This window comes from Halichoeres trimaculatus, unplaced genomic scaffold (genome assembly GCF_033239565.1).
Source record: "Halichoeres trimaculatus isolate MK-OKI-2021-1 unplaced genomic scaffold, fHalTri1.1 fHalTri1_scaffold_20, whole genome shotgun sequence".
NCBI lineage: Eukaryota > Metazoa > Chordata > Actinopteri > Labriformes > Labridae > Halichoeres > Halichoeres trimaculatus.
Genome location: NW_027437198.1, coordinates 25,908,472 through 25,930,194, shown reverse-complemented (window position 1 = coordinate 25,930,194; position 21,723 = coordinate 25,908,472). Strand labels below are relative to the sequence as shown.

Sequence of the window (21,723 nt, the reverse complement as noted above, 5' to 3'; positions counted from 1 at the left end):
AAAAGAATTCCAAATGAATTAAATTTCAACAATGTGCAGAAATTTGTGAAATTTCAAAAATTTTGCAAAGTGGGCAAAGATTTTAAACAAATTAGAAATTTCAAAAATTGGCAAAAAAATCTGAAAAATGATTTAAAAATTTGCCATCAAAGATAATTTAGAAAAAAATCAAATAAACAGAAATTTTTGAAATTTTAAATAGTGTAAAAATTGCAAAACTTTCAAACTAATTTAAAATAAAATAAAAATAAAAATAAAAATAAAGAAAAAAATAAGAATTTGCAAAAAAAAAAAAAAAATCAAAAATGTGCAGAAATCTTTGAAAATTCAAAAGATGATAAGAAATGGGCAAAAAAATTCAAACAAAATTGAAATTTTAAAAATTGCCAAAAAAGAAAAAATAATAAAGAAATTGCATAAAAACAAATTTCAAGAATGGAGAAATTTAGAAAAAATTGCAAAATATTCCAATAAATTTGAAATGTAAAATATTTGAAAAAAAGGAAGAATTAAAATTAAGAAATTGCAAAAAAAAAAAAGTAAATTTTAGGAATGTGCAGAATTTTTTTTTCATCACTACAAAATATTTTTAAATTTCCAGAAAAAATATTTGACAAAATTTTAACATTTTGAAAAATTAATTGAATTTGATAAAACAAATGATAATATCAATCAACTAATTTTTTAATTTAATTTTGTTTTGTTTTGTTTTCTAATTTCCTGCCACATTTCGAGCATGTATATTTGGCTCACAGGTTGTCAGTTAAATGAATCATTCACACAGAATTAAAATCTGTCTTTTCTTCCAGATTAGTCTTTTTGTAGATGTAGTTATCTTCCCAGGGCTGTAAAACTTGAGGTTAGCCATAGGTGCATGGAAAGTTGGTTAGTTAGTTAGTTCAACAATCTGCTTACCCATGATTTTATTTAGTGTCATTGTCTTTAATCATCAATACCCTCTGTGAGAAAAATAAAAACTCTTTATTTGAATCCACTTTTATTTCTTTAACCCTGAGGCTGAGTTATATTTCCTCAACGTTGTGAAAAGTAGGGTTGGTTTGTGTGGATAACATATTTATCGCTTCCATTAATAAATCTCTCTCTGGCTCTCCTCTGTAATAGATTCTGTTTATGTGTTGTCATCTTTCTACTTCACACAATAACCCAATTTCCCTGCTCAACTGGGTCAGATTTATCTTCCCTTAACAGCCAAGAAAATCACAAGTCTGAGAGCTGAAAAGCTGCAGCTAATCCAAACAAACAGACGAACAAAAAGCAAACAATGCACCTCTGAACGGGGCCGGAGCACGTTTACATTGTTTATTAGTGCTTCTGGAAAAGTCTCCGCTCCTCAGAAAACGAGCTCGTCCTGCTAATGTGAGGATGTGATGGTGACAGCTTTGTTCCACTCTGGTGCATGTTGAGCCTGTTGCTCAGAGATGTTCGGACAGGAGCTGACGCTGTGGCGGATAATAAAAGCCTGCGGGGCAGAGATGTTTGACTCAGAATGCAATTCACCCATCAAACTGATCATCTCCGCAGCGCCGGCTCAGTTTGTGTGGCAGTGTTTAATTAAAGCGTTTCCACATTCAGATGTGAGACAGTACACAAACTGTGAGCCCACCTCCCTGCACACACACACACACACACACACACATGAGGACATCACTAAGCTAATAAGTGATCTTCCTCATGTTGACAGCGTGATAGGATGTGGGCCTGAGAACAGCATCAGGACCTGAGGGCAGCTCGGACGGCACAAAGGAGCTCTTGTGGAAGTCTGTCTCTGCCGAGGGCTTGTGTTTCACTGGCTTGTCATGTGCTCCTCTGTGACAATAAGTCTCCCATCTCATCGTTTGATTTATTTTCATTTTACTTTATTTTCTTAAACATGCTTTTTTAAAGGGGGCATCACCGTGCAGTCCATGCGCTCACATGTTTGGGTCTGGGAGCTGATCCCTGCGAAGGTGGAGCGTCTGCCGTCTGTCTGCAGAAGAAGAACTTGATGAGTTGACAGGCTGTACTTTTGGCCAGTGGTGTGGAGTGGTTGGCCAGATTTGTGCTGGTGATGTAATGAGGACATTTGGCCTGGCTGGGATTATGGGTCGTGTCCCGGTTGCTGCTCCTGACCTCGGGGCATCTAAAAGTTGGATTGTTGAAAGTCGAGTTCCTGACCGGGCCATCATCTTCCCCTGGTTTTTAAAAATCGTTCCCTGTTTTTTTTTCAGTGGGTCATATTTGACGAGCCTCTAATGCACGGTTGTTTCATCATGTCTGTAGATTTACTCAGAGTAGATCCATCAGAAACGGGGATTTCTTTGTCCTTGGAGGCAGAAAAGGTCAAAGACAACACAGAGAGTTCGGGAGACAAGATGAGGCGGTTATTTACTTTTCAAAACATTCAGGATCAGCCAAACTGAAGGAAAACCTTAGCCTCACAGCAGCTTGTGACCACACACACACACACACACACACACACACACACACACACACACACACACACACACACACACACACACACACACACACACACACACACTCACACTGGGCAAATGGCTGACTGCTCTTTTAAAGCCCCACTGGCCCTGCCCTCATTGGAAACGATTGGTTGAAAGGGAAACCAGAAAAAAACAAACCCCACTAAACCACGACTGGATACCAGTAACGTTTAGAAGCAAAGCAAAAATCAAAGACAAACACTGCAAAAAACTGAAATCTCATCATGTGTGTGAATGTGGCTTATATCAAGTGTAATAAGACAATTTTTACTTAAAACAAGACAAAAAGACTTGACGAGCCCAATTTGTTTGCGTTTGAAGTGCTGGATCATTGCAGTGGTACTGCCATCCAAAGTCATTTATGACTGCTGTTATTCAGCGTGAAATTTTCCCAAACTATGGAGTTTTTTGGACAAACAGCTTCTCCGGTAGGGATGGGAATTGATAAGATTTTGTAAATACCAATGCCCTTATCGATTCTGCTTATCGATCTGACTCCTTATCCATTCCCTTATCAATTCTTGTTGTGAATTTTCTTGGTACAAAAAGTAGCTTTACAGGTTTTCTGTGTCAACAACATTTAATTGAGTTTATACTGTAAGTGGCTAAAATGTGATTGGTCCCTGAGTCTGGATATTTCTGGACATAATTAAACAAAAACGGGTAAAAATTTCACACAATGTGAGGTTGATGTTCTGTGTTGTAATATATTAATAATACAAGTAGGCCATCTAGTGTCTCAAGGTGGTTATAGCAATAGTTTAAGTTGTTTGGAACCTTTCCATAGTTATAAAGTCAGCTATGAGCCTTTCATTAGCTTGTTAGCTTTGACATTTGAAATTCTCAATATTTTTTTTACAAAGAGTTGATGTGATATGTTTCTGTGATGAAAGCTGAAATTCTATTCTGAAGCTGGAGTTATACTGATGTATGCTAACTGCTAGCATATCAATGCATTTTCCCATATTGGTTAGCATCAAGCTTGCTCTGTTTTGTTATTTTAGTAAATAAGGTGATTTATACCATGTTGAATGTGCTGAATATGAATCTCCTGAGAGAGAGTGATGTACATTTCTTTATGAAGTCAGTTTTTCAGGAAAACTTCAAGCTGAAAATCCTGAATCAGAGTTTTCTTTGGAAACGTTATCTAACTGCTAAGCTAAGCTAGCTGCAGCAGACTAGTTGACGTAAGGCCTGGTGGCTCCAGCACAATGTAAAGAATTGATAAGGGAATCGTTAAGCACAAAAGCTAACAATATCGATGGATTGAAACATTTCTTATCGATTCTCAACAGGAACTGGTTTTCGATTCCCATCCCTACTCTCCAGCTCTGTAACCTACACTCCAGTCCAGTAGGTAGCGGTAATGCACCTTCAGCTAGTTGCAAATCGCTAAATAATCCGACAAAAAGGAAGAAGACAAATACTCTGAAGATAAACTAATACAGTAATCGATTTTATCGATTCGTTGTTGCAGCTGTACATCTTGTGGCGCCAAAAGTCAGAGATCTCCTTCTCAAAGTCTTCCCATTGTTTCCAGAATACCTTTAAAAAATGACATATTCTTGCACCAAATTGTCCACAAAAAAAACTGCAGCTTTCAGCGTCTGATTATGACTCATTGACATGTGGTTCATTGAGAAAAAGCGAACTGTATCCAGAGAGTGAATGGAGGGAAAGGGTCAGCGAGGACAGTTCACCCTGCAGAGCGCTGCAGGTGAGTGACCTCTCCACTTATCAAACGTTGTGTGGACAGGATGATGAAATAAAACGCTGTAATCGTGGCACACTGAGGTTCATTTCCTCTCTCAGAGCTGTGTGTGGTCTCTTACTGTTCAGGGTGAGAGTTAAGGGTTCATTTTTATCACCAGGGCTGCAGAGATGATCAGTATATCCCAGTATTTGCATCAGCACAATCTCATGATGCAAATTCGACACATGCTTCATTTCATCATCAAAACGCTCTATTTGCTCATAATCAGTGATTTCCAAATGTAGGTTAACTGTACACTTTAAAAGAAAAGAAGATATTCAACTCGAGTTTGGACGTCAAAGCAGCTCAAAGTTTGATGTGTTAACTTCAGTTTGTATCCAAACTGCATGAGAAATGTGAGAAAAACCTCAAAACAAGTCAATGAGTGCAGAGAAAGAGGAATAAAAGCTGATCTGAATTCTTGGTTGGATCATCTCTGGAGCTTTTCACCAGCCTTTGAACGCATTCATCAATAATACACAGCGTGCTTTAAAATGCAGCGCTGGATTCAAAAGAGAAAACTCCCAATTGTGACAGATTTTCTTTTTGTTTTTAACTATCTCTTCATCAACAAATTAAAACCTTCCTTTAATCTAAACGAAACAAAATCCCCCTCGAGGTCAGAGGCACGCCGACGTGTTTGATGCAGAAGTTTGGTTAAAAAGTTTTTAAGTGAGCAGAGAGGTGAATGGTGGGTGGCACGTCACTTTTCTCTCCGTCTCTCTTCAACAGGAAGTGCTTACGTTGATGAATGGCAGTTTTTCCTCAGAGGAAACAGTGGGTGACAGGAGTGTTGGTTTCATTTCTCATAGTTTGCGTCTGAACCAACTGAATCCACGCTCCCTGCTCTCACAGCGCCGCGATGGGTGCAGGCTAATTGAGGATAAGAAAGATGCTGCTGATGATGCAGGTCACATAAAAGATGGACCGTGGTGTTGGCGATTGGTGATTAGCAAACAAAAAAGGATGACTTGTTTGATTTTAACAAAATGTTTTATTAGAATTAAAGAATTCTTCAGAAAATTTTGAAGTTTTTTGCAAATTTCTAATATTTCTGGACTAATTTCAATTTTTGCCAATTTTCTAAACTTTGCGACTTTTTAAAACTTTTGCAAAGTTTTCTTCTTTCTTTTTTTTTTCAATTTTGAAATCTGAAAATTTTCAATTCCAATTCAAAATTTTGACATTTTTTCAAATCAAAAAAATATTTAATTTTTGAAATTTATGATTTAAGATTTCTTTGATGGTTTTTTTGTAAATGCAAAATTTTTCCACATTTTAAATGTTAAAAAAAATTGCTAATTATTATAATGTCAAAACTGTGAATTTTTTAAAATCATATTTTCTGAATTTTTTGCTAATTTTTTGAAAAATAAAATTTTTCTTTTTCTTTTTTTTTTTTTATTTTTGGAGGGAATTTTAACATTGTTTAAAATTTTTGTCAATTTCATCAAGTTCAAAAACTTGGATTTTTTTAAAATTTATTTCTACATTTTTTGAAATTTTCGCAAATTTATATTTCACATGTACAATCATATTTATTAAAAAAACTTATGGTTTAAATAATTATTTGCCAGATTTTAACTTCACATAGACTTTAATAACTGGTATCAGACATTAGATAAGTATTAACTGAATGGCAGTTTTTCCTCAGAGGAAACAGTGGGTGACAGGAGTGTTGGTTTCATTTCTCATAGTTTTCGTCTGAACCAACTGAATCCACGCTCCCTGCTCTCTCAGCGCAGCGATGGGTGCGGGCTAATTGAGGATAAGAAAGCTGCTGCTGATGATGCAGGTCTCATAAAAGACAGATCATGGTGTTTTCTTTGTTGCCTTGTTGGTTGGAGTTGTAATTTATTGTAATTTATTTATCCCCTCACAGGGGAGGATCATCACAATCAATGGGTGAGCAGAGCGGAGCAGAGGAGGACGTCTGCTGCTTTCAGTGTTTAGTCTCTTTGCACACATGCACACTTACCCAGAAAGCCTGCTTGTTTACAAGCCCGTGGCGTTCTGAATACTCAATGTGTTTGGCAGGACAAAGCAGCGAGGCCTTGGCTCGGAAACATGTGATTTCTTTGTTGTTGATGTGATCTCCTAATACAGAGTCGGAGGATTCTTCCCTCTCCCATTGAGAGCTGATGGAGTCAGACGCGCTTTGAAGTTTTCCTCTGTTTTGGATTCTGTTTGCTGCAGGAACTGATGAGTATTACCAGATGCTGTGATTGGCACGGCTTGGTGATATATGCGCTGTTTTCAAAGTAGCTGTAAATCTGTGTCACAGGCTGCAAAAACATGTCCGGGTGGACCCCAGCTTCACGTGATAGCTTCTCCTCAGACTGCAGCACGTGTTGCTCCTCTTTAACAGGAAAAAAGGTTCAGTAACATCAAAAAGTTGTTGGAAAAGACTTTTCTGAAAATTTTGATTGAAGATAAAAACTGAGGAGCTTCTTGTGGTTCAAATCCAAAGGGACAAACAACCTCCAACGTGCACTTATCTGATTTACTTTGAGATTTAGTTTGAATTGCATGATCTACACCAGGGGCGGAGCCAGGATTTCAATTTTGGGTGGGCCAGACCAATTTCTGATGGGCGTTAAATCACAAAAGTTAATAACTACTTCTATATAGCTATATAAATATTTATCTGTTACTATGTATGTGTTAAAGCAGATTTAGGCTTTTTTATCTTTAAATATTTGATAAAATTTTAGCGCATCAGGCAGCAATGGCTCTCAATGGTATCAGCAATGGTTTTTGTAAATGCAAAATTTTTCCAAATTTTAAAATGTTAAAAATTTTGCAAATTATTTGAATTTCAAAACTATGAAATTTTTTTTTTTTTTAATCTAATTTTCTAAAACTTTTGCTGATTGTGAAAAAAAGGTGTTTTTTTGCAACTTTTTTAAATTTCAACATTGTTTGAAATTTTTGCAAATTTATAAACTTTGAAAACTTTTTTGGTTTTCTTTTTTTTATTTTATTTTCACATTTTTTGAAATTTTCCTAGATTTATTGAAAAGAAAAAAACAAGACATCACATGTACAACAACATCTCATATATTTAAAAAAAAAAAAAACTTCTGTTTTAGATAAACATTAACTAGATTTTAACTATGTATAGAACTTTCTGCCATTCCTAGTCTTTATTGTGAAGATAAAGTAGATTTTGTGGCTCCAAAATTATCTTAACCCAGGTGATCTGAGGTCACTATGTATAAAACTAAAACAATACAAAAACAGTTGATTAGATTTCAGTTTTTGGAAGAGTAAAGATCTTCTTTTTTTGAATATGTGTGTATGTGGTTTATTAAGCTTCTGCAGTCAGCCCCTAGTGGACACTTGAGGAACTGCAGTTTAACATTAAGGCTGCTTGTTGATAAAAACAATACACAGGGTAGAAAAACATGAGTGTAATTCCAAGTTTAGTCCCTGATTGAGTTGAGAAAATAAATAATTTTTAATGTTTTTTCAGTACATTGATTTTTTTTACTAGTTACAAACAATTCAGACCTAATTTTTGTCTTTAAAAAACTTGAAACAAGTCATTTTTCTGGACTGATCAGTTGAACGCTGCTCATGTTAAGTATGATACGACAGTTTTTACTTCAAATAGGACAAAAACACTTGATAAGATTTCAGTTTTTTAGTGCAGCCCTGTTGAAACAGAAAGCGTCTTTAACCCTGAGAGTCTTTGGAGGTATACATGCTCTTGTTTGTCCAACTGCATGGAGGTGGACTGAAGTCAGAAGGTGTGTGGTGAGGTCTCTGCAGATGCTGATTCATACATCTAATACATGTCTGGTGTTACCATGGTGTTGAATCCGTTTAGCATATGAGTGTGTCAGCGACAGAGACAGAGAGACAGAGACAGAGGGAGGAGGGAAAAATCCACTGGCAGCGCTGAAAGCAGTAAATTCACATCGGACAACAAAAAGTATGCGTGAGAGCAAAACGGCTTTGGAGGCAGATCCAAGGTCTCCCTCTTTCAGATGAAAAATAATAGCAATAAAGATAAAAGAGCAGAGCAACTGATGATCTTTGAAGGGTTGGCCAAGGTGAAACAGACCTCAGCTCACCTTACAAAGATCGTCCCTCAGGTATCTGCGAGTGAAAGTGTGCCTGAGCTTGTAAACGAAGGGAGTGGATGAATGAGGAGCAGTGTCAGTGATTATAACTCCTCAAACTGAGGTCGGCACAGTGCTGATGGTGTTAAATCAGCAGTGCGCTGCTTGAGTCTTTTACTGCTCTGTTCATTTTCCCATCCTTGACTTTGGCCATGAAATGAAAACTTCATTGATGAGTAAAAACATCTTCTCTCCTCTCAGTAAATCTCTTAACATGAAGCTGCATGTTTGGCTCTAGACCCGGGGTCTTCAACCTGTGGCTCTGGAGCCTCAGGCAGCTTTTTGACTCCTTTGCTGGGGGCACCTTTTAGCTTTAAAAAAAATAAAAAGCTTTAATGAAGTTATCTGGAAGAGAACAAAGATTTTATTCTGTGTGGATGGATTCATTTGACGACTAATATGCTAGATAAGTATATATGCTTGAAATGTAACAGGACGTTAGCAAACAACAAAAAAGATGAGTTGTTTGAGTTTACCAATATGTTTAATTAAAATTAAAGAATTTTTCCAAAGAGTTTGAAGTTTTTTGCAAATTTCTAAAATTTCTGGACTTGTTACATTTTTTGCCAATTTTTGGAACTTTGCGACTTTTTGAAACTTTTGCAAAGTTTTCGTATTTCTTTTTTTTTTTCCAAATTTCACATTTTGAATTTTTTTCAAAATAACAAATAAATTTAATTTTTGAAATTTCTGATTTCAGATTTCTTTGGTATTTTTTTAAATGCAAATTTTTCCCAAATTTTTCAAATGTTAAAAAAATTGCATATTATTAAAATATCAAAACTGTGTATTTTTAAATCATATTTTCTGAAATTTTTGCAAATTGTCGGAAACATAAAAAAAAATCTGAATTTTTTTGCAAATTGTGTGAAAAATAAATATTTTCTAAATTTTTGGCATGTTTTGGGGGGAATTTTAACATTGTTTAAAATTTTTGCAATTTAATTAAGTTTGAAAAACTTTTTGAATTTTTTTAATTTAATTTCCACATATTTTGAAATTTTTGCAAATTTAGATATCACATATACAACATTATTAGAATTACTAAAAATGTCAAAACTGTGAATTTTTTTTAAATCATATTTTCTGAAATTTTTGCAAATTGTCTGAATAATAAAACAAATTCTGATTTTTTTTGCAAATTGTGTGAAAAATACATTTTTTCTAAATTTTCTAAATTTTTTTTGGGGGGGGGGGGTTAACATAGTTCAAAATTTTTGCAATTTAATTAAGTTTGAAAAACTATTTTTTTTTCAATTTCCACATATTTTGAAATTCTGCAAATTTAGATATCACATGTACAACATTATTCACTAAAAAACTTATGGTTTTAATAATTATTTGCTGGATGTTAACTATGTTTAGAATTTAATAACTGACATCAGACATTAGATAATTATTTACTAGATTTCAGCCATGTATACATTTTATACTTTTTTTCGTGGAGATAAAGTAGATTTTGTGGCTCCTGAATGACTTTAATCCAGGTGAGCTGAGGAAAAATGTTTCCTATGAAAGTAACAGTTGCAGACCCCTGATCTGCACCAACAACCAATCAATGATCAAGAAACGACCAGAAATCAGGATCAACTCCTGTGTACGTATCAACACTGGATCTAATTTGTTGGTTGGAGTCAAAGCAGCAGCAGGCGCGACAGTGTTTTGGTTTAAAACAACTTGTTGATGTGGGTTTGATGCTGACCCGCTGCAGAGGTCAAAAACAGGACATGTGGGCGACCTTTCCGTGCCGTGATGACACCAAAACAGTAAAGGATGACTTGAGACTGGGGCGGTACGGACTGACCCAGACACTGACACGTTTTCCTGAAGACTTTCCCCGGCATGTGGGCTCCGGCTGTGCTGCCTCCTCGCCGTCCAACCAGGAATGAGAGACAAACACGAGAAGCTCATCGCAGACTGTCAGGCTGTAGATCAAAATCTGAAAATCTGTCTGACACTTTTATCCTATCTGATCCACGCTTAATATCACTTAAACACGACGAGGGAAAGAAGTCTTCAACTTCAAAGACGGATAAATCCAATGAAAGCAGATCCTTAAAAAGAGACAAGAGTCAGGCTTTAGATTGTCACCGAGCAGTGGCTGAAACATCCTCAGGTCGAGATGAGGAGCAGGCTCCAGGGGTTCGATGAATTCCCGCTTTTTATCGTCTTGTTGTTCAGAGAAAGTTTTGGCAGATGAGCTCCACTGACCCACATATCTGGACACTGATATGGAGATAACACACTGGGTCATTAGAGCAAATACCAACAGTAGCCGTCCAAATCCATCTCCAGATAAGCGAGGAGGGGACTGGGCAGCTTTTCTTTTCCAGGAAGCTCAAACTTTAGAAATGTGATGATACCAGCTTCAGTTCCTGTAACACAACTTTCTTCTGGGGCAGTAGGTCAAACAGATAAAGCCAGAAGGACATGTTGATGCGTGTATCAAGAGATATTTTGATTCTGCTGAAACAGGAAGTGATGGAGCTCCTGGATGTGCAGGGAGGGAGTTTCCAGGTGAAGATTCTGCAGCTGAAGCTTTCAGTGTTTTGTGTGGTTCAGGGGTCTGCAACCTTTACTTTCACAGGAGCAATTTAGCCTCAGCTCATCTGGATTAAAGTCATTCACAAGCCACAAAATCTACTTAATCTTCATGATATGACGAGGAAAGGCATACATGGCTAAAATCTAGTGAGTAATTATCTACAAAAAGTTTATCAATTAATAATATTGTACATGTGATGTCTTAGTTTTTTTTTTTTTTATAAATTTTCAAAAACTGAAATAATAAAATAAAAAAAAATTGCAAAAATTTGCAAGTAATAAAATTATTGAATTTTAAAAATTTGATAAAAATAAAATAATTGAATTTAGAAATTTGCCAAAAAAATAAAAGAATTAGATTTAAAATATTTGCAAATAATAAAAGAATTAAAATTCAAAAATTTGCAACATTAAAAAAAAATATTTGCAAAAATTTAAATAATTAAATTTCAAAAATTTGCAAAAAAATAAAATAAAATTTGCAAAAATTTTCGAAAAATGAAATAATTAAACTTAAAATGTTTTTGCAAAAACGTAAATAGCATTTTAAAAATTTACAAAATTAAAATAATAACATTTAAAAAATTGCAAAAAATAAAAAAATAAACTTTTAAAATGCGTAAAATAAAAATAATTAAGTTAAAATTAAATTCAAAAATTCAAAAAATGAAATTAAAAAATGAAAAATAATCATTAAAAATAAAGAAAAATAAAAAAAAACATTGAAAAATTCAAAACAATTTTGACGTTTCGAAAATGTTCAAAAATTCAAAAAAATGAAATATAGGTTTTTGAACAAAATTCTTCCATTTAAAAGAAGAATTTCTGAATTTGATACCATTTTTATCATATTGCATATGTTGTAGGAGGTGAAGCAGAGCGATGGCAGGCTTTATTTACAGATGTGATAAAGATATAGTTCAACAAAATTTGAACAAATCATTTTTATTCAGTGTCAGTGTATTTAATCATCAATACCCTCTGTAAGAAAAATATTAATACTTGTTTTTTCAATAATATTTTTCTAAAGCTACAAGCAGCCACTGCAAAGGAGTCAAAGAGCCTCATCAGCAGTTTTTGATCGGGGTCGTTCTGTTGGTTTCGTAACGGTCATCCTGTCTTATCATCTGCTACCTGAAAAAGTCCTTCAGAGAATTTTTTCCCATGATAAACAGAAAGCAGAAGGGAGGTGGTGATTAGTTTCATCATGATGTTTTTATATAACTTAAAGCTGATGATCAGAGAATATTTGATGAAATTTTCCATTATTTTCTGAATCCACTCTAAGATCTGTGAAGCAGCTCAAACTGTTGAGAGATTACAAAAAAAACCTAATTGTCTCATTGTGTCCTGGATGAGTGGAGTAAAATAAAAATCTGATCGTCTGACTTTCACTTTCACCTCTCCAGCTCTCGACCTCTCACCCCTCATTAACGCCGGTCCCTGTGAAAAGCGACGGCTTCCTCAGAAGCACCCAAAGTTGACTCACTTCCTCTTTTTGCTCTCTCCCTCTCGCTGCTGCGCTGTCTGCTCGCCTCAGGTTCGTGGCGCTCCTCTTCAGAGTTTCCTGCTGGTACATGGTAACGCACAGCTGAAGGCAAGAGGTAAGCTCAGCTCTCTGTTTCCCTTCTTCTTCTTCCTCCTCTTCTTCTTCTTCTTCTTCTTCTTCTTCTAAAGCTGCAGAAATAAAACACATGTCAGCTCCTCGTGTGAAGAGGAGGAACTTGAGCTTGACCATGGAAAAACCCTGAGCAGTTTTCAGTTTTGCTTTGGGGTCACGGCGAGGCCTTTGGATGTTGTGGTTAGAGAAGATTTGCAGTGAGGCATGTCACACCCGCTTTGAGGTGAGGATGGAGGTGCTAATGGGGGACAGACACTTTTAGGATCTGTTAGAGAGACTTTAAATCCTCGCTGTGGCTCCAGCTGCACATAAAAACACTTTCACGCTGAGGCGCTCTGCGTGCTCTGTGCACTTTGACGCACGTTGGTTCAATGTAGGAGGGCACAGAGAAACGGTCCTGCACCAAAACGAGTCAAATGAGGTAGAAAAGGTCTCTTCCTGTCTCACTCCTCCTCCAATCAGCTGGTGGAAGAAGTGCTGATGCTTGCACCTGATGCTGTCAGAGATAAAGCGTGTGCACAGCCGTCGTTTGAAGGGGATTTAATTGTCTTTGAACAATATGGCACTGAGCGGCCTCGATTTACTGTCAGATACAGAATCAGAAACAAGATCTGCACTGCAAACACAGAGGAAGTTCACAGGATTGTTTTAAGGCTGAAGTTTGAGGGGATTATTGAAAGTTTTGAAGCATATTAAAAGATTACAGCGACAGATTGAAAATACAGATACCAGTGTTTTTTCAAGGCGATACCAGCAGCCGATAGTCAAGGCAAAAAAATCTGACGTCAAATATGTCCTCCTCACCAGTAGTTGGCGCTACTTTCTCAACTTTTTTTATTTAGCATTTTAATTTATTTTTAAAAACACTTAAACCTTGACAGTCGTTGGTTTTATTTTGCACTTTTGCAAAAAAAAAAAAAAAAAAGAATCGTAAACTCAGAGAAAGTTGTTATTGTTTTATTCAAAAGTACTAGTGGTATTGGTACTGGGTAACGGTGAGTACTCGAGGGTGAACTTTAACTGTTATTGGTCTGAAAAAAAAAGTAGTATCAAATAGAGATAAATGAAAATATATGAAAATTTTGGCCGATACAGATATCTGATAGTAATATTGTTGTTATGGCAGATAACTGATATTTACCGATATCGTTACTGGTTAAAAAAAAAAAAACAAGAAGACAGACAAAAAAGGAGAGAGTCCACTCTTCTAAAGTAGTTTTGGTGTTTACATAGCCAGAGAAAACAAGATTATTTGGGTCTTGAAAGATCATTTAAGATGCTCTGAAAATGCTGGCAGTCAATGAGTAAATATCGGTCGATACCGATATTCATATCGTGCATGCTTAATATTTTATCAAAGCTGCAAAACATGACTCTGATCTGAAGTTTGTCGTTATGTTTGAAGCAGACTTAAGTTTAAGACAAGCGGCTGAGTGAGAGGGTGAAATTCAGGACACATCACAGAATAAGATTGGTGCAAACAGACTAGGGCTGCACGATTATCGCAATCGCAATCGCAATCGCAATGTCAGCACACGCAATTATGTAATCGCAAAAGAGGATATCGCAATCGCAATGTCAGCACATGCAATTCAGATTTTTCTCCATGATAACCACGCAAGTCTGTAGACTCATCATGACACAACTTTTTTTATTAAATCGCAAGCACAATCGCAATCGCAATATTGTCCACCTAATCGCAAATCGCACCTTTTCCCCAAATCGTGCAGCTCTAAAACAGACGGATACAGAGCGAGACTATTTCGTCTCACCTGGAAGAAAGAGGACACAAGAAAAGAAATAATCAATACCATCAAAGTAGGTCAGACTTCACTACACGACATAAGAATGGAGCATTGGTGAATATTTCTTTATGAGGCAGTATTAAATGATCTGACGTCTGTGTTGACTCCTGAGGTCGTCCCTGGCTGTAACCTTCAGTCAGATTCTGTTTGTGGTTCGTCGAACTCGCTCTGTCTTTGGTCAAAAAGCTGTCGGTGTTTTTGCTCCTTCATCCTAAAACTGGACAATTGTGTCAGTTTGGACTTTGTTAAAACCAGGAGCACAGATCATCTGATGAGCCTGTCCACTTCTTTTACTGTCGAATGCTGCTAATATATAAGATTGATCAGGGAAGCATGATAATTTGTTTTCTTAAACCGATACTGATATCGTTCACTTTCAGCTTCTAGAGCCCGATAACACAAACACAAGTTCCAGTGGCTTCTTTGCTTTACGTAGCTTTACGTTGCTAGCGTCTTTAGCATCCTGGGCGTCCACACATGCTGTAAAGACTCTGTTGAAGCACAGTTGCATTTCAGGTGACTGATTAAGATGTACATATTGAAGCTGCTACCTTCTCCTGCTCAGGGAACTTGCCTGGAAAAACTATCTTCATTGGAAACGTTGACGGAAATTCACTGTTCACACGTTTGCTGGTTGTACTTTTTGAGTCCATATTTCTATTCTTTGTGTGGAGCATGTGGAAAAGTCAGTAACTACCAGAGTTATGACTGAGTTAAAGGAGTTTCTTTCCAACATAAGGGGGTAATTTTAAATTTTCCTGGTCAGAAAGTGTTTTCTTTTTTTATACTGACAGCGCTTGAATGCAGCATTCACTGCAGCATTCACTGCAGCATTCACTGCAGGTCGCTCAGGTCTTACAGTGGGAGCAGGGCACTGTTGTGCAAAAAACAAAAATACAAATGTTATCAGGGGCTACTTATCACAATATTAGACCTGTTGGAATGATGTAATACTTTCCTGTTACTGACCCAATAATTATTGGTTATAATTGCTGTATTATTGATTTGCGCTCTGTTGTCTCTGTCTTCGCCCTCTGTGTAAAACTCCCTTGTGCAGCTGTTTTAGCCGGGACTCCCTGGTAAAAGAGATCTTACATCTCAGAAGGATTAATTCCTGCTAAAATAAAAGTGAGATAAAAAATGAATAAATGACCTCAGCATGCACGTGATTTAATTTATTTTTCAAGTAAATTCATTTATGATCAAACAGTTCATCGTAAGACAGGAAAAAACAGTTCTGCAGGTCTCACTGGTTCAGATAAATACGTTGTTCTCCAGCAGCAGAAAAAAAAGTGTTTTTAATCGGCAGGATTGAAGCTGGTTTGAAGCAGGATTGAAGCTGGATTGAAGCAGGATTGAAGCAGGTTTAAAGCAGGATTGAAGCTGGTTTGAAGCAGGATTGAAGCTGGATTGAAGCAGGATTGAAGCAGGTTTAAAGCAGGATTGAAGCTGGTTTGAAGCAGGATTGAAGCAGGTTTAAAGCAGGACTGAAGCAGGATTGAAGCTGGTTTGAAGTTGGTCTGATCCAGGTTTTGTACAGGTTTGAAGCTGGTTTGAAGCAGGTTTGAAGCAGGATTGAAGCTGGTTTGAAACAGGATTGAAGCAGGTTTGAAGCTGGTTTGATGCAGGTTTGAAGCTTGTTTGAAGCAGGTTTTTAGCAGGATTGAAGCTGGTTTGAAGTTGGTTTGAAGCAGGTTTGAAGCAGGATTGACTATGGTTTGAAGCAGGATTGAAGCTGGTTTTATGCAGGTTTGAAGCTGGTTTGAAGCAGGATTGAAGCTGGATTGAAGCAGGATTGAAGCTGGTTTGAAGCAGGATTGAAGCAGGTTTAAAGCAGGATTGAAGCTGGTTTGAAGTTGGTTTGAAGCAGGTTTGAAGCAGGATTGACTATGGTTTGAAGCAGGATTGAAGCTGGTTTTATGCAGGTTTGAAGCTGGTTTGAAGCAGGATTGAATATGGTTTGAAGCTGGTTTGAAGCAGGTCGAAGCTAGTTTGAAGTTGGTTTGAGGCAGGATTGAAGCAGGATAGAAGCTGTTTTGAAGCAAGTTTGAAGCAGGTTTAAAGCAGGTTTGAAGCTGGTTTGAAGATTTGTTTTTAAACAGGTTTGAATCTGGTTTGAAGCAGGATTGAATATGGTTTGAAGCTGGTTTGATGCTAGTTTGATGCTATTTTGATACAGGTTTGAAGCAGATTTGAAGCTGGTTTGAAGCAGGATTGAAGCAAGGTTGATCCAGGTTTAGAGCAGGATTGAAGCTGGTTTGAAGCTGGTTTCATGCTGGTTTGATGCAGGTTTTAGGCAGGTTTGAAGCTGGTTTGAAATGGGTTTGAAACAGGTCTCAAACTGGTTTGAAGTTGGTTTTATCCAGGTTTTATGCAGGTTTGAAGCTGCTTTGAAGCAGGGTTGATCCAGGTTTGAAACAGGTTTCAAGCTGGTTTGAAGCAGGTTCGAAGCTGGTTTAAAGCTTGTTTGAAGCTAGTTTGAAGTTGGTTTGTAGTTGGTTTGATCCAGGTTTGAAACTGTTTTGAAACAGGTTTGAAACAGGTGTGAGGCAGTTTTGATCCAGGTTTGATGTCGACCTGAGCGCAGAGAGAAAGTGAAAGAGGGATTAAAGGGACGTACAGTAGAAGGAGCCTTTCTCTGCGTTGTTTGTTTGTGTATTTGTTGGTCTGTTGCTCTCTGTTACGCATACAGTGATGCACAAAAGATGCACACATGCAGAGCCACCGTCACCACAAGCAACTACCAGCACACACACACACACACACACACACAGGCAGTCACACTGTCACACATTCAAATACCACAAACTTCCCGCGTACTCATAACGCTCAGCCTTTACTGACAGTGACTGTGCCACTTTTCAGAAAGGTTGAGGGGGTGTGTTGACTGGAAAACAAGCAGAAGTGGCTCAAAAAGAGGAGCTGCTGGCTCAACACACAGGATCCTGCTCGAGTCCTCACCGCGCTCAGAGCAGAACCGGCTCAGAGCAGAACCGGCTCAGAGCAAAACTGGCTCAGAGCAAAACCGGCTCAGAGCAAAACCGGCTCAGTGAGTGTAGCTCCACGCCGCAGTGACGAGAGAAACAGAAACATCTGTAGGTTATATTTGGAGGTCTGAGCTGATGTGTGTGTGTGTGTGTGTGTGTGTGTGTGTGTGTGTGTGTGTGTGTGTGTGTGTGTGAGGGAGGAGTTCCTCTACAACAGTTTTACCTCACAACTCGAAGCTCACCTGATAAATAAAAACATTATTACATATTTCCTTCTGTTACCACGGTATTTTACAAACCTCACCTCTTCACTTCAGCAGCTATTTGGACATTTCTTCCCTTCAGCTGACATTTTGAAGATAATGTTGTATTTAATTTCTCATTTTAAAACCAGTGGGTTTGTTACTTCAAATCTTGGTGTAAATCTCTTATGATCCTGATGTAAATATTTTATTGTTCTTCTGACTCTGATCCCAGTTTGGGATCAACAAGCTTATTCTATTCTATTCTATTCTATTCTATTCTATTCTATTCTATTCTATTCTATTCTATTCTATTCTACAGTTATTTGTTTCTGTTTTTGTTTTGTTTTGTTGTGTTTTTTTCCCATGTAGAATGTGTCCATAACCACAATTAGTTGTTGTATCAATATGATTCAACCTTCAGCAATATTCAGTAATTAAAGCTGAAATTCACTAAGAGCTGAGTCTGAGACCTTCTGGCTCATTCTCCCCCTGAGGACAAAGAGGAGAAGGCTCAGATTAAGGGCCTAAGTGTTTCCTGAACAAACGAGTCTTCAGACATCTCTTAAAGTAGAAAGGGACTCTGCGGATCGTATAGAGTTAGGAAATTCATTCACAATTTGGGAACAACATAGGAGAAGAGTCTGGCTAGAGATTTGGAGCCGCGGTAAGTAGGTAGGCAGGAGACCTTGACAGAACTTACACACAGTAGACTGAGCCTATCCTTCTCTTTCAGCTCTCACTCATTAGTCTAGGAAGCATCTTCACATGTTCTCAGTCCATCATAATCAAGAAACAGAGTCTAAATATAATGAAATGTCCTGGTTTTACCTTTTTGGATTAATTTCTTTTTGGTAAAAATTAGGCGTTGTTGTTGGCGAGAACTTGTGTGAGTATTGGGTATGAGGCCTTAGTTCAAGGTGTTGGTACCCCAGAAGCTACCGATACCAGCAGCTGATATTCAAGGACAGAAATCTTACACTGAGTCAGTCCTCCTCACCAGTAGTTGGCGCTACTTTGCTGTGGTTTCACACTACCACATATATACATCAGGTTGATACTGTCAGATACTCTAAAATCAAAAAAGGTCTGCATTAAAAACAAAAAAGGTTCACAGGATTGTTTTAGGGCTAAATTTTGACTGGATTATTTAAGGTTTTGAAGCATATGAAAAAATTACAGCGACAGATTAAAAACAATCCAAACTAAACGTCAATATTTCATTGGGAGTGTTGGTATCTGTATCAGGTATCGAGCCGTTCCCATTGTTTTTTCTGATACTAAAGGAAAAAAAATCTTACATTGAGTCAGTCCTCCTCGCCACTAGTTGGCGCTACTTTCCTGTTCAGACAACATGAATGAACCAAGGAGAGTTAAGATAAACTGTTTTATTTTGCACTTTAGTTTATTTAAAAAAAGCTCTGACAGATGTAAGTTTATTTTTGCACTTTATTTATTTTAATTTATTTTAAAGCAAATCATGAATTCGGAGGGACTTGTTATTGTTTTCTTTGGACTTACTGTCAGAGTGACTCAGCTGTCTTTGTTCAAAATGATTTGTCAGTGTTAATTTAAATGCTATGTATCAAAAGTATTTAGAGTATCGGTTGTAGTTTTGTTAAATAATCATTTTGTTTTCCTTTTGTTTTCAAACCTAAATTTTTCATTTTAGTCTTTGTTTGTAAGCTGGGTTGAAGAAATGTTGAGATCTCAGATCCCCTGAATAAATCCCAAAAACTAACTTGCATGTGATGTGAATTTTTGGGGAAATGTAGCTCCTGATATAGTCTGTAGACATCATCATTAAAGTTTTTCACATGGTCTGGTGTTAAAAAAAGTTAACTAAAATCAGAGGTATCAAAGAATCTCAGTGAAAATTGAATTGGCACCCCAAAAATTGTTTAAGAATCGAATCAGGAGGAAAGCGAAGAGGGTATCGTCCTGGCCCTAGTGCTCGTACTGGTATCAGTAAAAATGCTGCACAAAAAAATGAAAATAAAGACGGATAAATCCTGACTGGAGGCAGAGGCCTGTCCTTCCTTAACGAGTCGACTCTCTGGCTTCAGGGTGTTGACGATGGCAGTGTGGATCCAGGCCCAGCAGCTCCAGGGGGACGCTCTCCACCAGATGCAGTCCCTGTACGGGCAGCACTTCCCCATCGAAGTGCGACATTATCTGTCCCAGTGGATAGAGGGTCAGCTCTGGTGAGTTCCTCCACCGCTGTCTGTCTGTTTGTATGGATGTGTGTGTGTGAGTGTGTGTGTGCAGAGTTATGTCCACATGTATGTTTGCACAAATGTTTGTCTTGTCTTTGTTTATCCAAAAACGGCACATCTGGACATTTTGTGCTTGTGTTCCTCCCCTGCTTCCTATCCTTTCCCTCTCTGTCACTGCACAGATTTTTGAGATTAAACATCAGGAATCTTTGCAGAGAATTCCCAAAAACCAGCGCTCAGTGCTATCTCTGTCTCCTCACACCTGGCGTTGTTTTTAATCCGTTTGTCTGTTTTATCGCCTCCTTCTTGCTGTGCGCCTGTGTTAGTTCTGCTGTAGTGAGAAAGGTCTACTGACGATCACATGCTCAGCTGTTAAACCCTCTGAGAGAGGAAGAAGTATTCTGTTATTATGTTCGCCCCTGTAATCGATTTTTTCTGCCACTTCTCGTGCATCTGCAGCAAAACTCTCACAGTGCTTTAACTTTTTGGAGAGATGTGAGGAACACTCAGAAATGGAGCAAAACTCCTCGTTTGTTTGTCATTTTAGAGTTCATGTATTAAACATGTGCTTTTATTTATGCATGTGTCTGCTGTGCACGCCTGAGCCTGTTTGTTCGTGCTGTTAGGGACGCCATCGACTTGGAGAACCCGCAGGAGGAGTTCAAGGCCAAGCGGCTGCTCGACAGCCTGATCCAAGAGCTGCAGAACAAGGCCGAGCACCAAGTCGGGGAAGATGGTTTCTTACTCAAAATCAAACTGGGACACTACGCCAGCCAGCTCAAGGTAAGCCTGGTAGAAAGAAATGAAAAAGAAAGATGTCTGATGTAAACTAATGGGTTAAACAAACGTGAAGAATTTGGAATTTGCCCCTTAGTGGGAGTATTGAGTTTCTTCAGTCCATAGTCGACAGGAGCTTTGATAAATGGGCGGAGCATAAACTCATCAGTATGTATCAGCTGTTTGAAAGAAAGATAATTCAACCTTTGCCCAAATAAAAAGCAAGTTTTATCTACTCTTAAGTGACCACGATAGATTTCTACAAGTAAGAAATTGAATAATGAAACATAAGAAACAACAGACATAGAAAAAAAAATTAATAACTCGGTGAAAACTGAAATCTTATCAAGTGTTTTTGTCTAATTATTAGGGCTGTCATTTTAACCCGTTAATTAGATTAATTAATTACACCGCAAATTAACGCGTTATAAAAATTAACGCAGATTAATCTGGATCCCGAGGGGCGTTCAAAGACGCACTTATTTTTAAATGTCTGGCATTAACAAACCCTGAGTCCTACATGGAAAAAGAGGTGTTCTCGTCAGATTTTCAAATTTCCGACGGTCCCTGAATGTATCACACGTGAGGTCGGCAACATGCTTTAAACCGGAGGGAGGGAAGCGAGAGTGATTGTGACTGCCGTCCACATCCCGTTTATTCACACGTCCTTTTTGAAAATCTACAGAAAATCAACCGTTTGCTCAATTCTGTAAAAAACAGATAATTCTACACTCTTTACTGCATCGAACAAGCCCTGAATGATCAATATATATACTGTATTTAAATCTGAAGTATTCTTTGAAAATTTCCTTCCATCTTCCTGGTGTCATGTTTCAGCTTGGGGCTGCTCTGCACCAATGAGCAACAGTTTGTGTGTTCAGAGCATGTGGGTCTGAAAAGTCACTAATGTATCAATAAAGTCTCTGAGTTGGAAACACTCAGTCGTGGTTTTATCCTCCACTTTCTAACCACTGTCATCAGAGTACATACTGAATCTAATACATCTTTTTTGAAAAGATATATATCATAAAGTGTAATTTAGGGTCCAGTATCAGGAAAGTATTTCTAGGAAGTTTCTTAACTGTTAATTCTGACAATAAAAGTCATTAAAAAAAGCAGGATTCAGTCGTCAGGATCAGGAAACTCCCGTCCA

At 37.5% G+C, this 21,723-nt stretch overlaps 1 protein-coding gene across 2 annotated transcripts in view; it reads left to right on the top strand.

Moving 5' to 3' along the window:
- The window catches only part of stat5a (signal transducer and activator of transcription 5a), a 76,484-nt gene that overhangs the window by 32,434 nt on the left and 22,327 nt on the right, over positions 1-21,723 (top strand). Inside the window, exons 2-4 of one of the 2 annotated variants that reach the window (XM_074695935.1) lie at positions 12,463-12,526; positions 19,644-19,781; positions 20,420-20,576. In XM_074695935.1, coding sequence (XP_074552036.1) covers positions 19,654-19,781; positions 20,420-20,576 — 285 coding nt within the window. In that variant the 5' untranslated portion in view covers positions 12,463-12,526; positions 19,644-19,653. The remainder of the gene's footprint in view (positions 1-12,462; positions 12,527-19,643; positions 19,782-20,419; positions 20,577-21,723) is intronic. The other variant, XM_074695936.1, reaches the window with a different exon arrangement.